General features: G+C 36.7%; 1 protein-coding gene across 1 annotated transcript in view; it reads left to right on the top strand.

The window, feature by feature from the left end:
- Positions 1–15,178, top strand: part of SLX4IP (SLX4 interacting protein) — an 82,467-nt gene that overhangs the window by 40,248 nt on the left and 27,041 nt on the right. The window contains exons 3-4 of the mRNA XM_087716855.1: positions 5,582–5,659; positions 6,148–6,271. Coding sequence (XP_087572981.1) covers positions 5,582–5,659; positions 6,148–6,271 — 202 coding nt within the window. The remainder of the gene's footprint in view (positions 1–5,581; positions 5,660–6,147; positions 6,272–15,178) is intronic.

Raw genomic sequence — 15,178 nt, 5'->3', positions numbered from 1 at the left:
GAAATTAGGTCAGTATTGATAAGAGCAGGTAGAATATTTCTTTGTAATTTCTTCTGCAAGAACCTACAGACCTGAGAGTTTACACTCTCTTTGTTTCTTCCTTTTTATTGTTGTAAGCCACCTGAAGTAGCCCCCAAGGCAAGATAAGTGGCAAACAAATTTAACAAATCAATAAATAAAGATCAGATCTGATCCAACATCACATGTGCCAAATTGATGAGACAGGACAGAACTTTAATGAGCAAAAGGAAGGTAAAATGCAGAATCAATGGATTAAATAAACAAACTAAATAGTTATGAATCAATAAATTGCTTCAGTCAAGCCAGTTATAAATGGTGTGTGGAAACAATATCCACAGTCAATGCAATACAGCAATAATGTATGATAGGAGAAACAGAATATATTACAGTAAACAAATGTAATCAATATAATAAAATATTGGCTGACCAGTGCTTTTACTAATTAAAAAACAGTTCACAGTTGCAAATATTTGCAGAAGATTTGGGGATGTTTAAAAAATGTATATATTTTTTATTTTATAAACTAAACAACATACATGTCAAGGCATTGAAGTACTTTTTTGTGTATTCTCATTACTTTTTCCATTTGAAGTATATTTGAAGTATTTAAAGCATATTTTCTTCTTCAGTTAATGGTTCTTTTCATTGCTGTTAAATTTTTACTTTTTAGTTCTCAAGTGATTATATATATGTATATGAATATATGTATATTTAGATATTTGTCAAGTCAAGGATGTGTGTGTGGGTGACACATACGTATGTGTGTGTAACACACAAAGTCATTTCCTTATAGTTTCATTGCTATTAGTATAGAATGGGTTTGCAATTGAATTCATTTGGCTTTGATTTCTAATTTTAATAGGTTTCCTTCGCCCCATTCATAGAGTCCCAAATGCCCTCATACTTGTTGTAAACTACTTTTAGTTTTCTCTTTCTGTCAATGGTAACTCTACTAGTTATTTTTGCTCATGCTGCTAGTATACCGTAGTATTGGAACTGCTCACAGTCCGTCCGTCCTTCCGCCCATCTTACCAATATGGTAATTTTTCAAAGGTTACCAGGATTGCAAGCTCAACTCAATAACAACAGTTATTTAATTAATTCAATTTGTATAGATGCCCATCTCATATTTGTGACTTTGGGCGTCTCACCTAATTAAAAACAATAAAATTGTTTTTATTAAATAACCAAAATACAAAAATCAATCACAAGCGCCATAACCCCCCAAAAACAATTATATAAATTTCATATATACAGTCATGTTCCATTTAGTGTAAATTCTTAAAATTAATAAAATGTTTTTAATCAGGTAGAATTAAATTAATTTGGATTGGATTAATACAGAGGTGAGCAATTGGTTTTTAATTCTCTGACATACTTCATTTGCTTAAAGTGCCTATTCCTTCTGAGATGATTCTATCACCTGAACAATCAACCGCCTTCCTTATAATGGCCTAGTTCTGTTGGCTTTTATTCCCTGTTGATTGATAGGAGAACTTTAACTCAAATATTGGAGGACTGCTAAGTGTATGACACTATTATTCCATGGGGGAGGAGTTTGTATTTTGGAGAGGAGGCCTGTGCTTTGCTTGACAGAGCGTTAGTTTTCACTCTGCATCCATTTGTTCAGTAGCCATTCACAGTTGCAGCAACACTGAAAAAAATGGACATACCATCGGTCTTCGAGGTATTGGCCATCATGGCATTCTTGTGGCAAAGTGATCATAAGTGTTATCTGGGCACTCGGGTGCTCAGCTTGCAGTTTCAATATTGCAGGGAACTATGGCCACACAATTGTCATTTGCAGGCTACCCTGCTGGCTTCCCACAAGCAAACTCAAAAGGGGAAGCCCTTGCCCTCAGCAACCTCCCGCCCACACGCAGACTCTCCCAGACCCTCCCCTGGATTTGTGTGTGACCTGCATTGGTGCTCTCCTGGTGTCTTCCATCCCCCCACCAATACTCCCTACAATTCTTACCAGGGATTCCCACCTTTTCCCACTAAATGACTTTCACTTGGTGCTATGATGGCAGGGGGGACTGCCTAGATTGCTGCTGCTAAGCAATGCAGTCATGTGATGTTGCACTTTATGATTGCATCGCTTAGAGACAGCAATCCCAGCCTGAATTGCTGTTACAATTAGAGGATTACCTGTGCTAGATATGGATATTCTATATATATTATGTGAAAGTTCAGCAATTCTTTATTCATGTAAGAAGTAATACCGGAGTGTTATTAAATAATTCAGTAGTTGTTCGCTCTTTTTGTTCATATATTGATTAGATGTATAACAGAGAAATAGGTCTTTAATCTGTATATTACCTTTTAAAATATACAGGTAGTCCTCATCTTTTGGGACCAGTAATTTGACCATTAAGCAAACCAATTGATGACCAAAACCATGACTGTGCTTATTATCTTATTTCAGCTTTCCTTTGTCTTAAAGAACTGCAAAGATTGTAAATGGGGGGGGTGGGGTGTTACTGTTTCATCAATGTTGTAACTGTGAATGGTTGTTGTATGAGACAATCACTAAGTGAAGATTACCTGTATGGAGAAAAAAGAGGGGAAAAGCTGCTTAAACATACTTATTAGAAAACAACTCGTTGAACTCCTGGAAAAAATGTATTTTTCTAACTGCTGGACAGTTTTTAGGCATGTAGTCTGATTTAGTATTACTTTTAGCTGATATCTCTTAGATACACTGTTCTTATGAATATGGAATCTAGTATTTCACAATACTAGACATCTTACGTTTTGTCTATATTCTTGTGAATGAAGTGTTTGGCATTGTATCAGTTCTGAGGCATAATATAAGTATACTATCTGCATTAATCTAATTTATGTGGGAGAATTCAGTTTGGCTGAGCACAAGTCGTTAAATTCTGAACTTTTTATGTTTCTAATAGCCTTTGGCAGAATTATGCATAGCTTCATGGCCTTACTATTTGTATTTTTCATTTTATATTTGTTAAGATATAATGATGTCCATTACACCATCAGATCATTTTGTTAAATTTTAAAAAATCCATAGCATAAAGGATGCCAATTACTTGTAATTTTAATAGCCCGAGTCCATCCTGAATTTTAGATTCCAGATTGTTGTAGTCTTCCCAGCTTAGTTTAGTTTAGCATAGTTAAACACATTAAAATCCAATTCCTATAAATCCCAACAAGCATGACCAAAAACCATGATTGCTGTAGGAGTTGAAATCCAACTCTCGAAGTCCACTGAGAAATTTGATTTGGAAGGTGACATAATTTCCCTTGTCTTTGTTAGCAGGTTTTTTTTTTAAATCATAGGGATTAAAATATAAAGCAGATAAGCTAAAAGTTGCTTTGAATGCAGTTCATTATAAGGTTGAGAAAAATATTGTTTACTGCTGACTGATTATTGCTGTCTTAAAAGAATAAAACACATATTAGAGCAAAACAGTTTGAGATACTAAATTAATGGAAGATTGGCAATCTCATCAGGAATAGATGATTCAACTTGGCTTTTATTTTTATGATGATAGTGTATTAGTATAATATTTCTTAGATGTATTTAAACAGTAAAGAGCATAGAAATGTGTGTGGTCAATAAATTATTCATATATATGTGTGTGTGTGTTTTCTTTATTTGTGCTGATAAATAAATAAAGGGAGACTAGTATAGATCTATTTCAAGCTATTTAGCTCTCATCAGCTAGCCATACCCTTACTGGGATTCGAATACTTACTGGGATACATACACACACACACACACACACACACACACACACACGGTTTGTCATCCAAATTTGATATTTTTTTTTCCATAACTGGATTGATAGCTCATACATAATTTTTCCTGAGAAATCATAGGTTGCAAAGAAAAAGTCAAATTACCTCCATTATTATTGTGAAATCAACTGAGTTATGTTTTGACACCTGTTTTTAGGAGATTTCCCACTTGTGTCATTTTGTACCATAACAGCAATCCCTGACAATTAACAGTTCCTGTGAACTTTTGAACTAGTATTATCTCACTCACCCATCAGAATAAAATTCAAATTCTTCCAACAGCAAACAACATTAAGTTACTGAAATGTAACTTTTTGCCAAGAACTTGACCTTAGCCCTAAACTTCATAAGTGGAATAGTGGCCCATAGTTTGAAATCAGAAAGGAAATGGGTTTCTTTTTCCCCCTTTGGATACTCCCTCATGGATAAAAACATCCAGTACAATCAACCTACCAAAATCTGTGTGCTTATGGAACTCTGGAGATGGGGAATTTGTTCCATAGTGAGTAACTCAACCGCTCACTGTATGGAGACAGTTGACACAGCACTTGATTTAAAGTTGTACCTGGATATTTACTGTAGGACCTTGAGGTTGCCTTAACTCATGTGAATGAATTATAATAAATAAGTGCTGTCGCTTCTGATGGAATCTGATCTGGGCTGTGGCGTTTGATAGGAGGGGAGGTCAGAGTTACCTATCAGGCCATCAGCCATAACTGAGACAAGGAAGATCAAGTGGCCTTACATTGTTGGAGACTCAGGAAAGTAATGACAGCACTGTCCACACAGACTATTACAAAGAATAGTTTTCAAGTGGCTAGTTGGGCTCATATGAATTACTGTACTTAGCCCACATTTTGACAGTCAATAAATATAAAGGGCCCACCACAGAATGCCAACCTGCAACATTTTAATGTCCTAATTTCATTCTGTTAGTGTTCAGTGATAGTTAAAATTTACCAGCAAACTGCCTTGTCAGCCCTTACTAAAATTGAATGTTCACACTACTTTAGTAAACCTGTAGAATAGCTGAGTTTTGTCACAGTGCAATCTAAAATCTCTGCTTTGAATACTGTACCAAATGCACGTAGGTGAATGAAGCACTTGTATCTTATGAGTTGATTAAAAGGCAACCCCAATCCATTTCAACAGAATGAGATAGATTTCTGGGACAGCATACAATGGCGGGGTTTTTTAAACAACAAAAATGTATTTGTACAGTATTTGTTTATATATTTTTGAATTTATCTCCCATCCTTTTGAATTTGCAAATATCCAAGCTGATCTACAGTACTAAATATGAAATATAAAACATTAGAGTAGCCTCTGTGTAATTAAAATAAAAACAATAAATAAATATGGCATTAATTAGGCTATTTATTTTATTGCTGAAGTTTATTCAAGACACATTATACCGATGATGACTTGAGTTTAGATTTTTAATAAATATCACGGTCCTTTTGACAGCTAAGTGGGCAGATCTGCCAATATTATATTCTATGTTATTTTCAATTATATATATAAATAATCTATGAAAAGCAGGGACTACAGTTAATTTACTAAATTAAAGCCTAAGGCTAAGTAATATATCAATTACCTCCACCCTGTCTGCGCATTGGTTTTTTTAAATCTGCTTTACCATTAATTTTAATGTTTTTAATGTCTACTGTTTAATGTTTTGATCCTGTAATTGATTCTCTTATTTAATTAAGTAAATATTTATGCTTGTTGACAACGTATTATTTAATTGTCAATTTATTTTTATTTCTCTGATATCTCCAAACACTACCCCAAGTGTGGAAACTTTGCAGTCTTGGTAGATTTCCATATTGCATCTCAGGACCGTATGTGGTTTTCTGATCATCAGAGAGAGGTAAAGACGAATCATTCCTACTTTTAAAAATATGTAAAGAAATTGATCTCAAGAAGTTCATGATCTTATAAATCCACCTCAACTGTCTCAGTGCAGAACAAATTTTATGCAGGAAGAAGCATATATCTGTTTTCTTTATTACCACTTCTCCCGTCATTTTGTTCTGTATATATTACAGTGGCCCATAGCATAGAGAATTTAAACAAAAACAAAAAAAAAATCTTTAAATTTGGTCTATGGGAAAACATGTGTATTTTATTTAGAAAACAAATTATATTCTTTCTTTTCGTTAAAAAAATACTAAGCAACTTATTTGTCGGTAATATTGTGCTTTATTAATAATCATTGATTTTTTAATGTACTTGCAATGTTCTTTAACTTGCAAATCACAAGTTTTGTTAGAAGCATATTATTATATGCAATAAGTAGAAAAAATGTTCTTCTCAGTCTTTATATTTAAACTCACTTTAAGACGAATTATCTCCCAGGAAGTCTGTCTTTTGCTGAAGGATGCAGTTGAATCAAGAGTAAACCAGTACTTGAAAGCACGTAAATTACATGGTCGGGGCAAGCAAACAGAACATGGAGAATCTAATTCTTTGTCTTTAAGAGGTAAGAGTTCATCAATTTATTTACAGTTGCATTTACTTAATCTTTTGATTATTACTGCACAGGTTTTTTTTAATCAAATAGGTAGATTGTATAATGTGGAAGTAATCAAATTCAATAAGAAATGGTGATGCTTTTAATATGTGGGTGATGATTTAATCGTAGGATTAGGTTTCTTTTTAACTCAGATTTTTATTCAGAGCCCAAAATTAAAAAGTAAGCATGCAGAGACGATATCAACTACTTAAAGAAGGAAATGAGAAATAAATTATCTCTCATCCCTTGGCGGCCGTTAATAATTTAATAGATTTATGAATGGCAGAATACAGATCCCAAGTAGTTTGTCCTTCATATACCCCTTATCTAAAACTCTAACTTCCTGGGAACTCAGATCCCTCCAGAAAACATGAAAACTGTGGACATAAAGATAATTGAAGAATGTAGTTGCTTAAAAATTACAGGAGTGAATTATAGAATATATGGGAAGGTGAATTTAATCCATAAAGCTCCAGTGGCCTACTATTAACCATTATCTTTCATTGGATTCCAATTATTCCTGCGTATGGAGTTCATAGCCTCCAGCTTAGTTCTTCCCCAACTGTTGAGTTGTTGTGTCTGAATATACTATTGCTTATTCTCATGCAGACTTAACCAGTCTTTAACAGATATTAACAGAGTTGGAAGGGACCTTGCAGGTCCCTAGTAGACTCTACATCTACCTCTACCTAGGATCAAACTCGCAACCTCCTGATTGTGAGGCAAGAGCTCTCAGTGCCTCCCGGAAGGAAAGTTGGAATGTCCCTCAGAAGCTTGAAAGGCAGAGCCTTTTTGATCATAGCCTACTGGTGGAACTTTTGGAACAGATTTAGTTTGTGTTTTTAGCCACCCCTAAATATATATTTCATTTCCAACTGCTTTTAGCTTAAAAGATTATTTTTGTTGTCTACAGAAGTTTTGCCTTTAAAAAAAGCTAACTCAATTTGGATGCATTGGAGAGTTTGTGCGTGTGTTCTCCGTTTCATCACATAAACTTATTCATATTGACATTTTTCAAAATGATTTATTTATATTTTCCATGCTGCCTTGAGAGAATATTGTATTCTGAGTACATTCACCCCCCCCCAAAGAAATAAAAATACCACACAAAATAAAATGAGGTCAGAGAATATATGTTTTTGATTGATCCAAACGGGCGGAAAAGTTCCACGCTGAGTTTCCGTAGTTAGAATAGAGATGGAAATTTGAAAGAACAGACAAGCTACCGCTTGTGCCTCCTTCGTACCACCTATCCTGGATGAAAGAAAGGGATTTAAAGCCTTCCTACCAATCCAGATGTTAGAAAGATGTGCTGTTGATATTTGGGGGAAAAGCTGAACAGCTGTGAGCAAACTGACTTTTCTGCTTGGATGTTAGGAAACATCCAAGTGAAATGTGAAAATATACGAGCAACACAGCACAAACACATACAATATGTTATTCAGAAAATAAGTCCCAGTTAGACCATTGTTAACTGGCAAGTTATAAAAGATTGTACCTTGTGTGGCGTGTGTGTGTGTGTGTGTGTGTGTGTGTGTGTGTGTGTGTGTATGTATAAAGTAATATTTGCAGATTCTTGCATGTATTGTTATATTATTTAATCTAGTTGAAAGCGAGACTTTAAGATTGTACAGAGCAGTTAAAAATTAAACCTATATTTTAATCTTTACATGTTAGTCTTTCTCTTGTTCTGTGGTCAGATATAATCTTTGGAAGAAAGCTCCTCTGGATTTCTCACAGGGCATTAAAACTGTCTAGGCGTTTAAAGCGAAGCATGTCTAAACGTTTTCCAGCATCAGGACTTAAAAAAGAAAAGAAATAGCCTGGCATGGTAACAGGGAAGGATTTCTTTTAATTAAAAATAATTACAAAAGTGGTGGCATTCGAAGTATAATTTCCTTACCTTTAAACTTTTGATTTGATGTTTAAGAACACAAACTGCCCCCTTTTCCCTAAATAAAATTTAATTGCAAACAAAGGAAAGAAGTAAAGTAAGGTTTCTGTCAGCCCTACCAAGTAGACCAGGCCAGGAAATCAACCATAAACCAAGAGATACTTAATGTTGTCAGAACATAAATGTCCAGACTGAAATGTGTATTCTGGGAATCGGAGATCTGCAGTAGAGTGGAGTTCATGTCAGAGGGGTACCAGATTGCATTGTGAACAAAAAAAAAAAAATGACAAAAGGAATGGAGTGTCAATAATTTGCAATAACATGGTATCAAAATTACACCTGATATACAGCCGCCCCCCCCTTAAATAATGATTTCACTTTGAATCCAAGGCAAGACAGCGATATTATGGCAATCCAAATGCAACAACATATGCAGAAGAAGTAGAGGTTGACCACTTCTGTGGTGACTTATAATATCTTGTAATATTGCAACCCACACAAAAGACAACCTACCAGTTATGGGAGAATGGAATGCTGAAGTTGGTAATAAAGCTCCACAAATCATGGGATAATCCATAAAAAGGAAGGAAGCAGAGGGCAGTTTTGCCAAGACGGTTCTGTGATTATTAAAATTGAATACACTGCATTTGTTTACATAAACAAATTTTTAAAAAATTTAACGGTCTTCCAACAACCTTTAAAAAATGACTGTACAAATGGATGCCAGCTAAAAGAATAAGTGCAAAATCAACTGGTCCATATTCTAAAAGCATAGATAGAAAAATGATCTATAGCCGGGATGGCGAACCTATGGCACGTGTGCCACAGGTGGCACACGGAGCCATTTGTCAGGGCACACAGGGCGTTGACCTGTCAGCTGGCTAGTGTGCATGCGTGCGCTGGCCAGCAGAGTTCAGCCTTTTTTAAAGCCATTTTTCGCCCTTCCCAGGCCCCAGAGGCTTTACAGGAGCCTGGGGAGGGCGAAAAGAGCTTTCCCCCCCGAGGGCCTCCGGAGGCTTCAGGAGCTTCCTTGAAGCCTCCGGAGTGCAAAAAAACGGCCCTATGGGCAAACTGGAAGTTTGTGAACGGACTTCTGGTTTGCCTGTAGGGTCGGTTTAAGCCTTCCAGAGGCTTCAAGGACCTTCAGGAGGCCCTACGAACAAACCTTTTTAGTCCTCCGGAGGTCTCTAAAGCCTCCGGGGGGGGGGGGAGGCTGTTTTTGCCCTCTCCAGGCTCTTATAAAGCCTCTGGAGCCTGGGGAGTGCAAAAAAGCATGCAAAAAATGGGGGGAGCACCTCTCATGTGTGCATGTGCACTGGGGGGGGGGTCAAGCATTGCATTATGGGTGCGGCATGCCAGCGCATGACTCCCCTACACCCCCCCCCCCTTATGGTGGGCGAGCCAAAAAATGTTAGCCATCGCTGGTCTATAGTATTCAGTAAACAAAAATAGGCTTCTAACTGCAGCTCACAAACTGCTTAAAAGTACAACTGAAGAACATTAATAAAATCATCAACCAGATATGCTTTCATCAATACGCCATACGATACAGTGAATATTGTAGACAAGTCAAGTCAAGAAAAGAATAGATTTAATGGATTAGACTGGGTAGAATGCTTCAAAAATGCTAATACCATTAAAGATGAAGTCATCAAAAATATCCAAAACATTATAAAAAGCAAAAGAAAATGAAATGGCTGTTTGCTAATATGCTAACATGGTCAAAGAAGAAAAGTAATATAGGCAGAAGAACATTTTTCCAAATGTCCCAAAGGTGCTTTTCAAGAGGCCACTGGACTTTCCGGTTTTCCTTTGAAGATATTTCACTTCTCATCCAAGAAGCTTTTGAAGAGAGCTGGAGAAGGTTCTTGGATGAGAAGCAAAACGTCTTCAAAGAAAAATCAGAAAGTCCAATTGCCTCTTGAAACAAGCACCTTTGGGATGACCATGACCTGAATGATTGAGAATCTCCGTAGACATTTGTCCAACTAAATACTGACTTTCAGGAAAAAACAAGCAGGAGTTCTACCTAAAGGGACTAAGAACAATAGTCAAATGGGAAGGACGTGAGATACGGTACTTTTTGGAAAATTGCAGATATCAAGGGAAACTTTTTCACAAACCTAAAGCAGTAGAACAAAAGAAGAGAAAGACAGTAAATGTCTATTGGAGAAAGCAGAGATGATCTATGGTTTCCCTCCAGGAAAATGGAAAAATGACTGCTCGGAAGGTTTCAGTCTCCCGCCAGCAGTTCCCTGACTTAGCCTTTCCCTATTCTGCTTACCCTCAGGGCTCACAGAGTTTAGAGGGAGTGGTTGCCTCAGCCAAATTACTTCACGCTATTAGCAGTCTCTTCATATTCAGAAGGATATTAAGGCTCTACAATACTAATTTCATAGTGATAGAATGTCTTTAAATATTTTACAGCTTAATAAAGTTAAACTCAGCTGACTGAATTGCCTGGTGGATGCCATGCCCCGAAGCGGCTCTCTTTCTTCTGACTCTCTCTAAAACTTGCTGAACCTATTTTTGTTGCCTCTGTTGTATCCCTCTATGTTTCTAGCTAAAGGTCCTGACTGATGATGGGCAACACACGGGTTGGCCTAAGAGTGTCTGTAAATAAGAGTTTCCTAACCTGGTATCCTCCAGGTATCCTGGACTACAACTCCAACACTTAATAAGGCTATTGACCTTGCTTGTTGGGGATGATGAGGGCATAGATTGAGGAAAACCTATCTGAGCAATCGTACAGGCAGGATTTACTATTCGACAGATGAAGCTATTCCTGATGATGATGATGACACATACTCTCTGTGACAGTATGTGTGAGAGAGACAGATATGTATATGTGCACACACACATGCACACACACAATTTAGATAAAAGCTATTTTCTGTAGCTTCAAGCTTAGTGTTGAAATATTGACTGAAGAAAGATAATTAAGGGATTAGATGTAATTTAAAGCAGGAAAATGTAGAGTATTGACTAGCAACGCTAACATATTAATGCTTGTGTGGCCTATACATTTTACAGTTTAAAGAATAAGATTACACAGCCGCATATATCATTTAGTTCTTTCAATGTGTTTGCTCTAAAAACATTTATTTTATTTATTGAGAGTTTTTAGTCCCCGCAGCACGTAAAAAGAATGCATTTCAAATAATAACGGAGCGAAGGCTGGGGCGTACAGCATCTGAAATAGCTGGATTGTAAAGGAAGAAAAGGTTCGGTCTTTTGGAAAAGATTGTGGAAAAAGAAGCAGGGGTGTGTCAGGTACAAACACACTTTGAGATCACGACAGGCCTCCATAGGCCTGTCTTGTGGTTTTGGAGAAGACTTTGCTGAACTCAGAACAGATGATTCAGGTGCCAGATTTTGCTGGGAAGTGAACACCTGCCAGGCCACTCCAAATAACTCAGCCGCTGAAAGGCATTTTCCCAGGCTCCCAGGTGAATGGTCTCTAATAGCCGTGGGAGACAGCTTTCCCTTGTTGTATGCTACACCACAGACTCTTACTGGCAACCACACAGATGATCGAGTCATCAGTAAATATGTGTCGCTACCATGCTTATGGAGAAAGCTACCAATCAAGGTGAGGAGAACTCAGAAACTGCTTTTTTAAATTTAAAAAAAATGGACTTGAGAGGGCCAGCAGCTGGAGCCTGGTGAAAAAACATTTAGAATTACATTTCTGGTTCCAGGAATTTATTAAGTCCCAGATCTGAATAGAATTTTGGTAGAAAAACTGCTGCTGGTTATTTGCCTCTATCCCTTTATTAGAAAGGGCAGTCAGAAATCCTTTTCTCCCCCATTGTTTAATTTTATTTGGACATTGAATGATCAAACATTATAAACGTTAAAAATTCCAAAACTAAACAGATAAAATGTTTTTAAAAATCCTAAACTATATGTTGCAGAAATCAACCAATAAAATTAGGGATACTTGCTACTCATCCCAGTTTTCAAAAGCTCTTGTTAACTTTAAATGTTTAGAAAAAGGTCCTATTGAACGTGTCTCTTTTTGAACCTAATTTTCTCAATTTTGATAAAATACTGTACCTTAAAATGGTGGAGGAAATTTCAGAGACTGTTGCTGCTGCTTTTGTAGTAATTCTGCATTAGATCTTTGATCTGTATGGCCCAAAGCTGCTTTTTCAAGAGCAACTGGACTTTCTGGTTTTTCTTTGAAGACATTTCACTTTTCATCCAAGAAGCTTCTTGAGCTCTTGAAAAAGCACCTTTGGAACAACCATGACCTGGATGTCTGAGAATCTCCATAGATACTTTGATCTGTATAGAAGCTAATGTAGATGATGGAAGTGGTTGAAAGGTTGGACTTAATACAATACAATAGCAGAGTTGGAAGGGACCTTGGAGGTCTTCTAGTCCAACCCCCTGCCTAGGCAGGAAACCCTATACCATTTGAGACAGATGGCTATCCAACATCTTTTTAAAGACTTGCAGTGTTGGGGCATTCACAACTTCTGGAGGCAAGCTGTTCCACTGATTAATTGTTCTAACTGTCAGGAAATTTCTCCTCAGTTCTAAGTTGCTTCTCTCTTGATTAGTTTCCACCCATTGCTTCTTTTTTTTAAATATATTTTTATTCTTTTTAAACAAACCAACACATACAAAACAAAGCAAGAGAAGAACAAAGAACAACTTTCCTCCATTTCATCAAGCATGTCGTTTGGTTACAAGTTTTTGTGCATCAATTTTAAAGTGTATGATTAATATCACTGGTTTACATTAAACATAACTGGATATTTCACTGTCATTGAGCATTATGTGTTCAAATTACCATTAATATTCTTTTATTTGTAACAATCCTTGTTTGCTTAAATTCATAATTATCTATCAAATAACAATGAGTCTTTAAAGCATCACCTATCTCTAAGGAGTAAAAGCAAATATTAGAACAAAGAATTTCCATTAGTTTATAATATACATTCATATTTTCAATTGACCATAATGTCACCAATCATCCAGAGTTCCAAGAATAGGTTTCCATTATTAATTATTAATCCATATAGTGGTTAAGTATTTCAATTCATATATATCTCAATTGTTCATTACATCATCATTAATCTGTTTAATATACCAAGGTCTTTCTAATATAAAATGGTCACTACATACAATTATACCAAAGTATTCAACTCTTATACATGCAGATCATTATTGTCCTTTATATATCATGTGAATAGTACACTATATCATAACAAGAAGAAAAAAAACTATTACTACATATGTAAACAGTTTCATTCCCAGGTTTTTTTTATCTAACCATTGATAAAACAAGTCCCACACTTTATAGTATTGCTCATCCTCTCGTTCTCTAATTTCAAATGTAAGCTTACTCATTTCGGCACATTCCATTATTTTCCAAATAGTTTCCTCCTGTAATGGTACTTTCTCATTTTTCCAATTTTTGGCAAACACAATTATAGCAGCTGTTAAAACATTCACGATCAGGTATTTCAAGTCCTTATTGTATGCTTCTGGTATTATTCCCAATAAAAAGAGTTCCAGTTTTAAGTCTATATGTTTATGCATCATTTTCTCCAACCACATGTGGATTTTATCCACCCATTGCTTCTTGTTCTACCCTCAGGTGCCTTGGAGAATAGTTTGACTCCCTCTTCTTTGTGGCAACCCCTGAGATATTGGAACACTGCTATCTTGTCTCCCCTAGTTCTTCTTTCTCTTAAACTAGACATACCCAGTTCCTGCAACTGTTCTTCATATGTTTTAGTCTCCAGTCCCCTAATCATCTGTTGCTCTTCTCTGCACTCTTTCCAGAGTCTCCACATCTTTTCTACATCGTGGCGACCAGAACTGAATGCAGTATTCAAGTGTGGCTTACCAAGGCATTATAACATGGTATTAACACTTCACGTGATCTTGATTCTATCCCTCTGTTTATGCAGCCTAGAACCACGTTGGCTTTTTTGGCAGCTGCTGCACACTGCTGGCTCATATTTAAATGGTTGTCCACTAGGACTCCAAGATCCCTTTCACAGTTACTAGTATTGAGCAAGGTATCACCTATTCTGTACCTGTGCATTTCATTTTTGTTGCCTAAATGTAGAACCTTAACTCACCATTGAATTTCATTTTATTAGATAGTGCCCAATGTTCAAGTTTGTCAAGATCCTTCTGTATCTTAAGCCCATCTTCTGGAGTGTTGGCTATTCCTACCAGCTTGGTGTCATCTGCAAATTTGATGAGTTCCCCATTTATTCCCTCATCCAAATCATGGATGAAGATGTTGAAGAGTACTGGGCCTAAAACAGAACCTTGGGGTACTCCACTGCATACTTCCCTCCATGTAGATGCAGTTCCATTGAGGACTACACGTTGAGTGTGCTTGGTCAGCCAGTTACGAATCCATCTGGTGGTGATGCTGTCTAACCCACATTCTTCTACTTTATCTAGTAGTAGGTTATGGTCTACTTTATCAAATGCCTTACTGAAGTCCAAGTAAACTATATCAATGGGGGAGGTGCAGATCCATTCCCTGCTGCAATGTTTCTCAACCTTGACAATTGAAGATGTGTGGATTTCAACTCCCAGAATTCTCCAGCCAACAAGCTGGCTGGAGAATTCTGGGAGTTGAAGTCCACACATCTTCAAGTTGCCAAGGTTGAGAAATACTGCCCTACTGGAATTGTAGTTTTGTCATTGTCAGTCTGCATCCGGGTCATTCCAGTTACAGCCCAAAACATGCCAAAATGGTAGGGTGAGGCTGTTGATCAGCATAGTTTAATTTTCTGATTTAACCACAGGGGTGTGAACAGACTGATGAAGGCCTTTGTCTGCAATTGTCATTCCTGAGGCTGTTTTCCAAATGAAATTTGGAATCATATCAGCGAATTCCAACTCTTACCCCATCACCATCTCCAGGGTGTAGATTACCTACTTTCCTTTTAAGTCTACATGCTAATAGGAATAGTTTGTTTTTGTAGAAGCTGTCCAAATTT

Source organism: Thamnophis sirtalis, unplaced genomic scaffold, assembly GCF_051295495.1.
Source record: "Thamnophis sirtalis isolate CommonGarterSnake01/CBP01778 unplaced genomic scaffold, rThaSir2_p1.2 scaffold_5, whole genome shotgun sequence".
Taxonomy (NCBI): Eukaryota; Metazoa; Chordata; class Lepidosauria; order Squamata; family Natricidae; genus Thamnophis; species Thamnophis sirtalis.
Note: the sequence above shows the minus strand (reverse complement) of the source record. Positions and strands in the feature narration are given on the sequence as shown.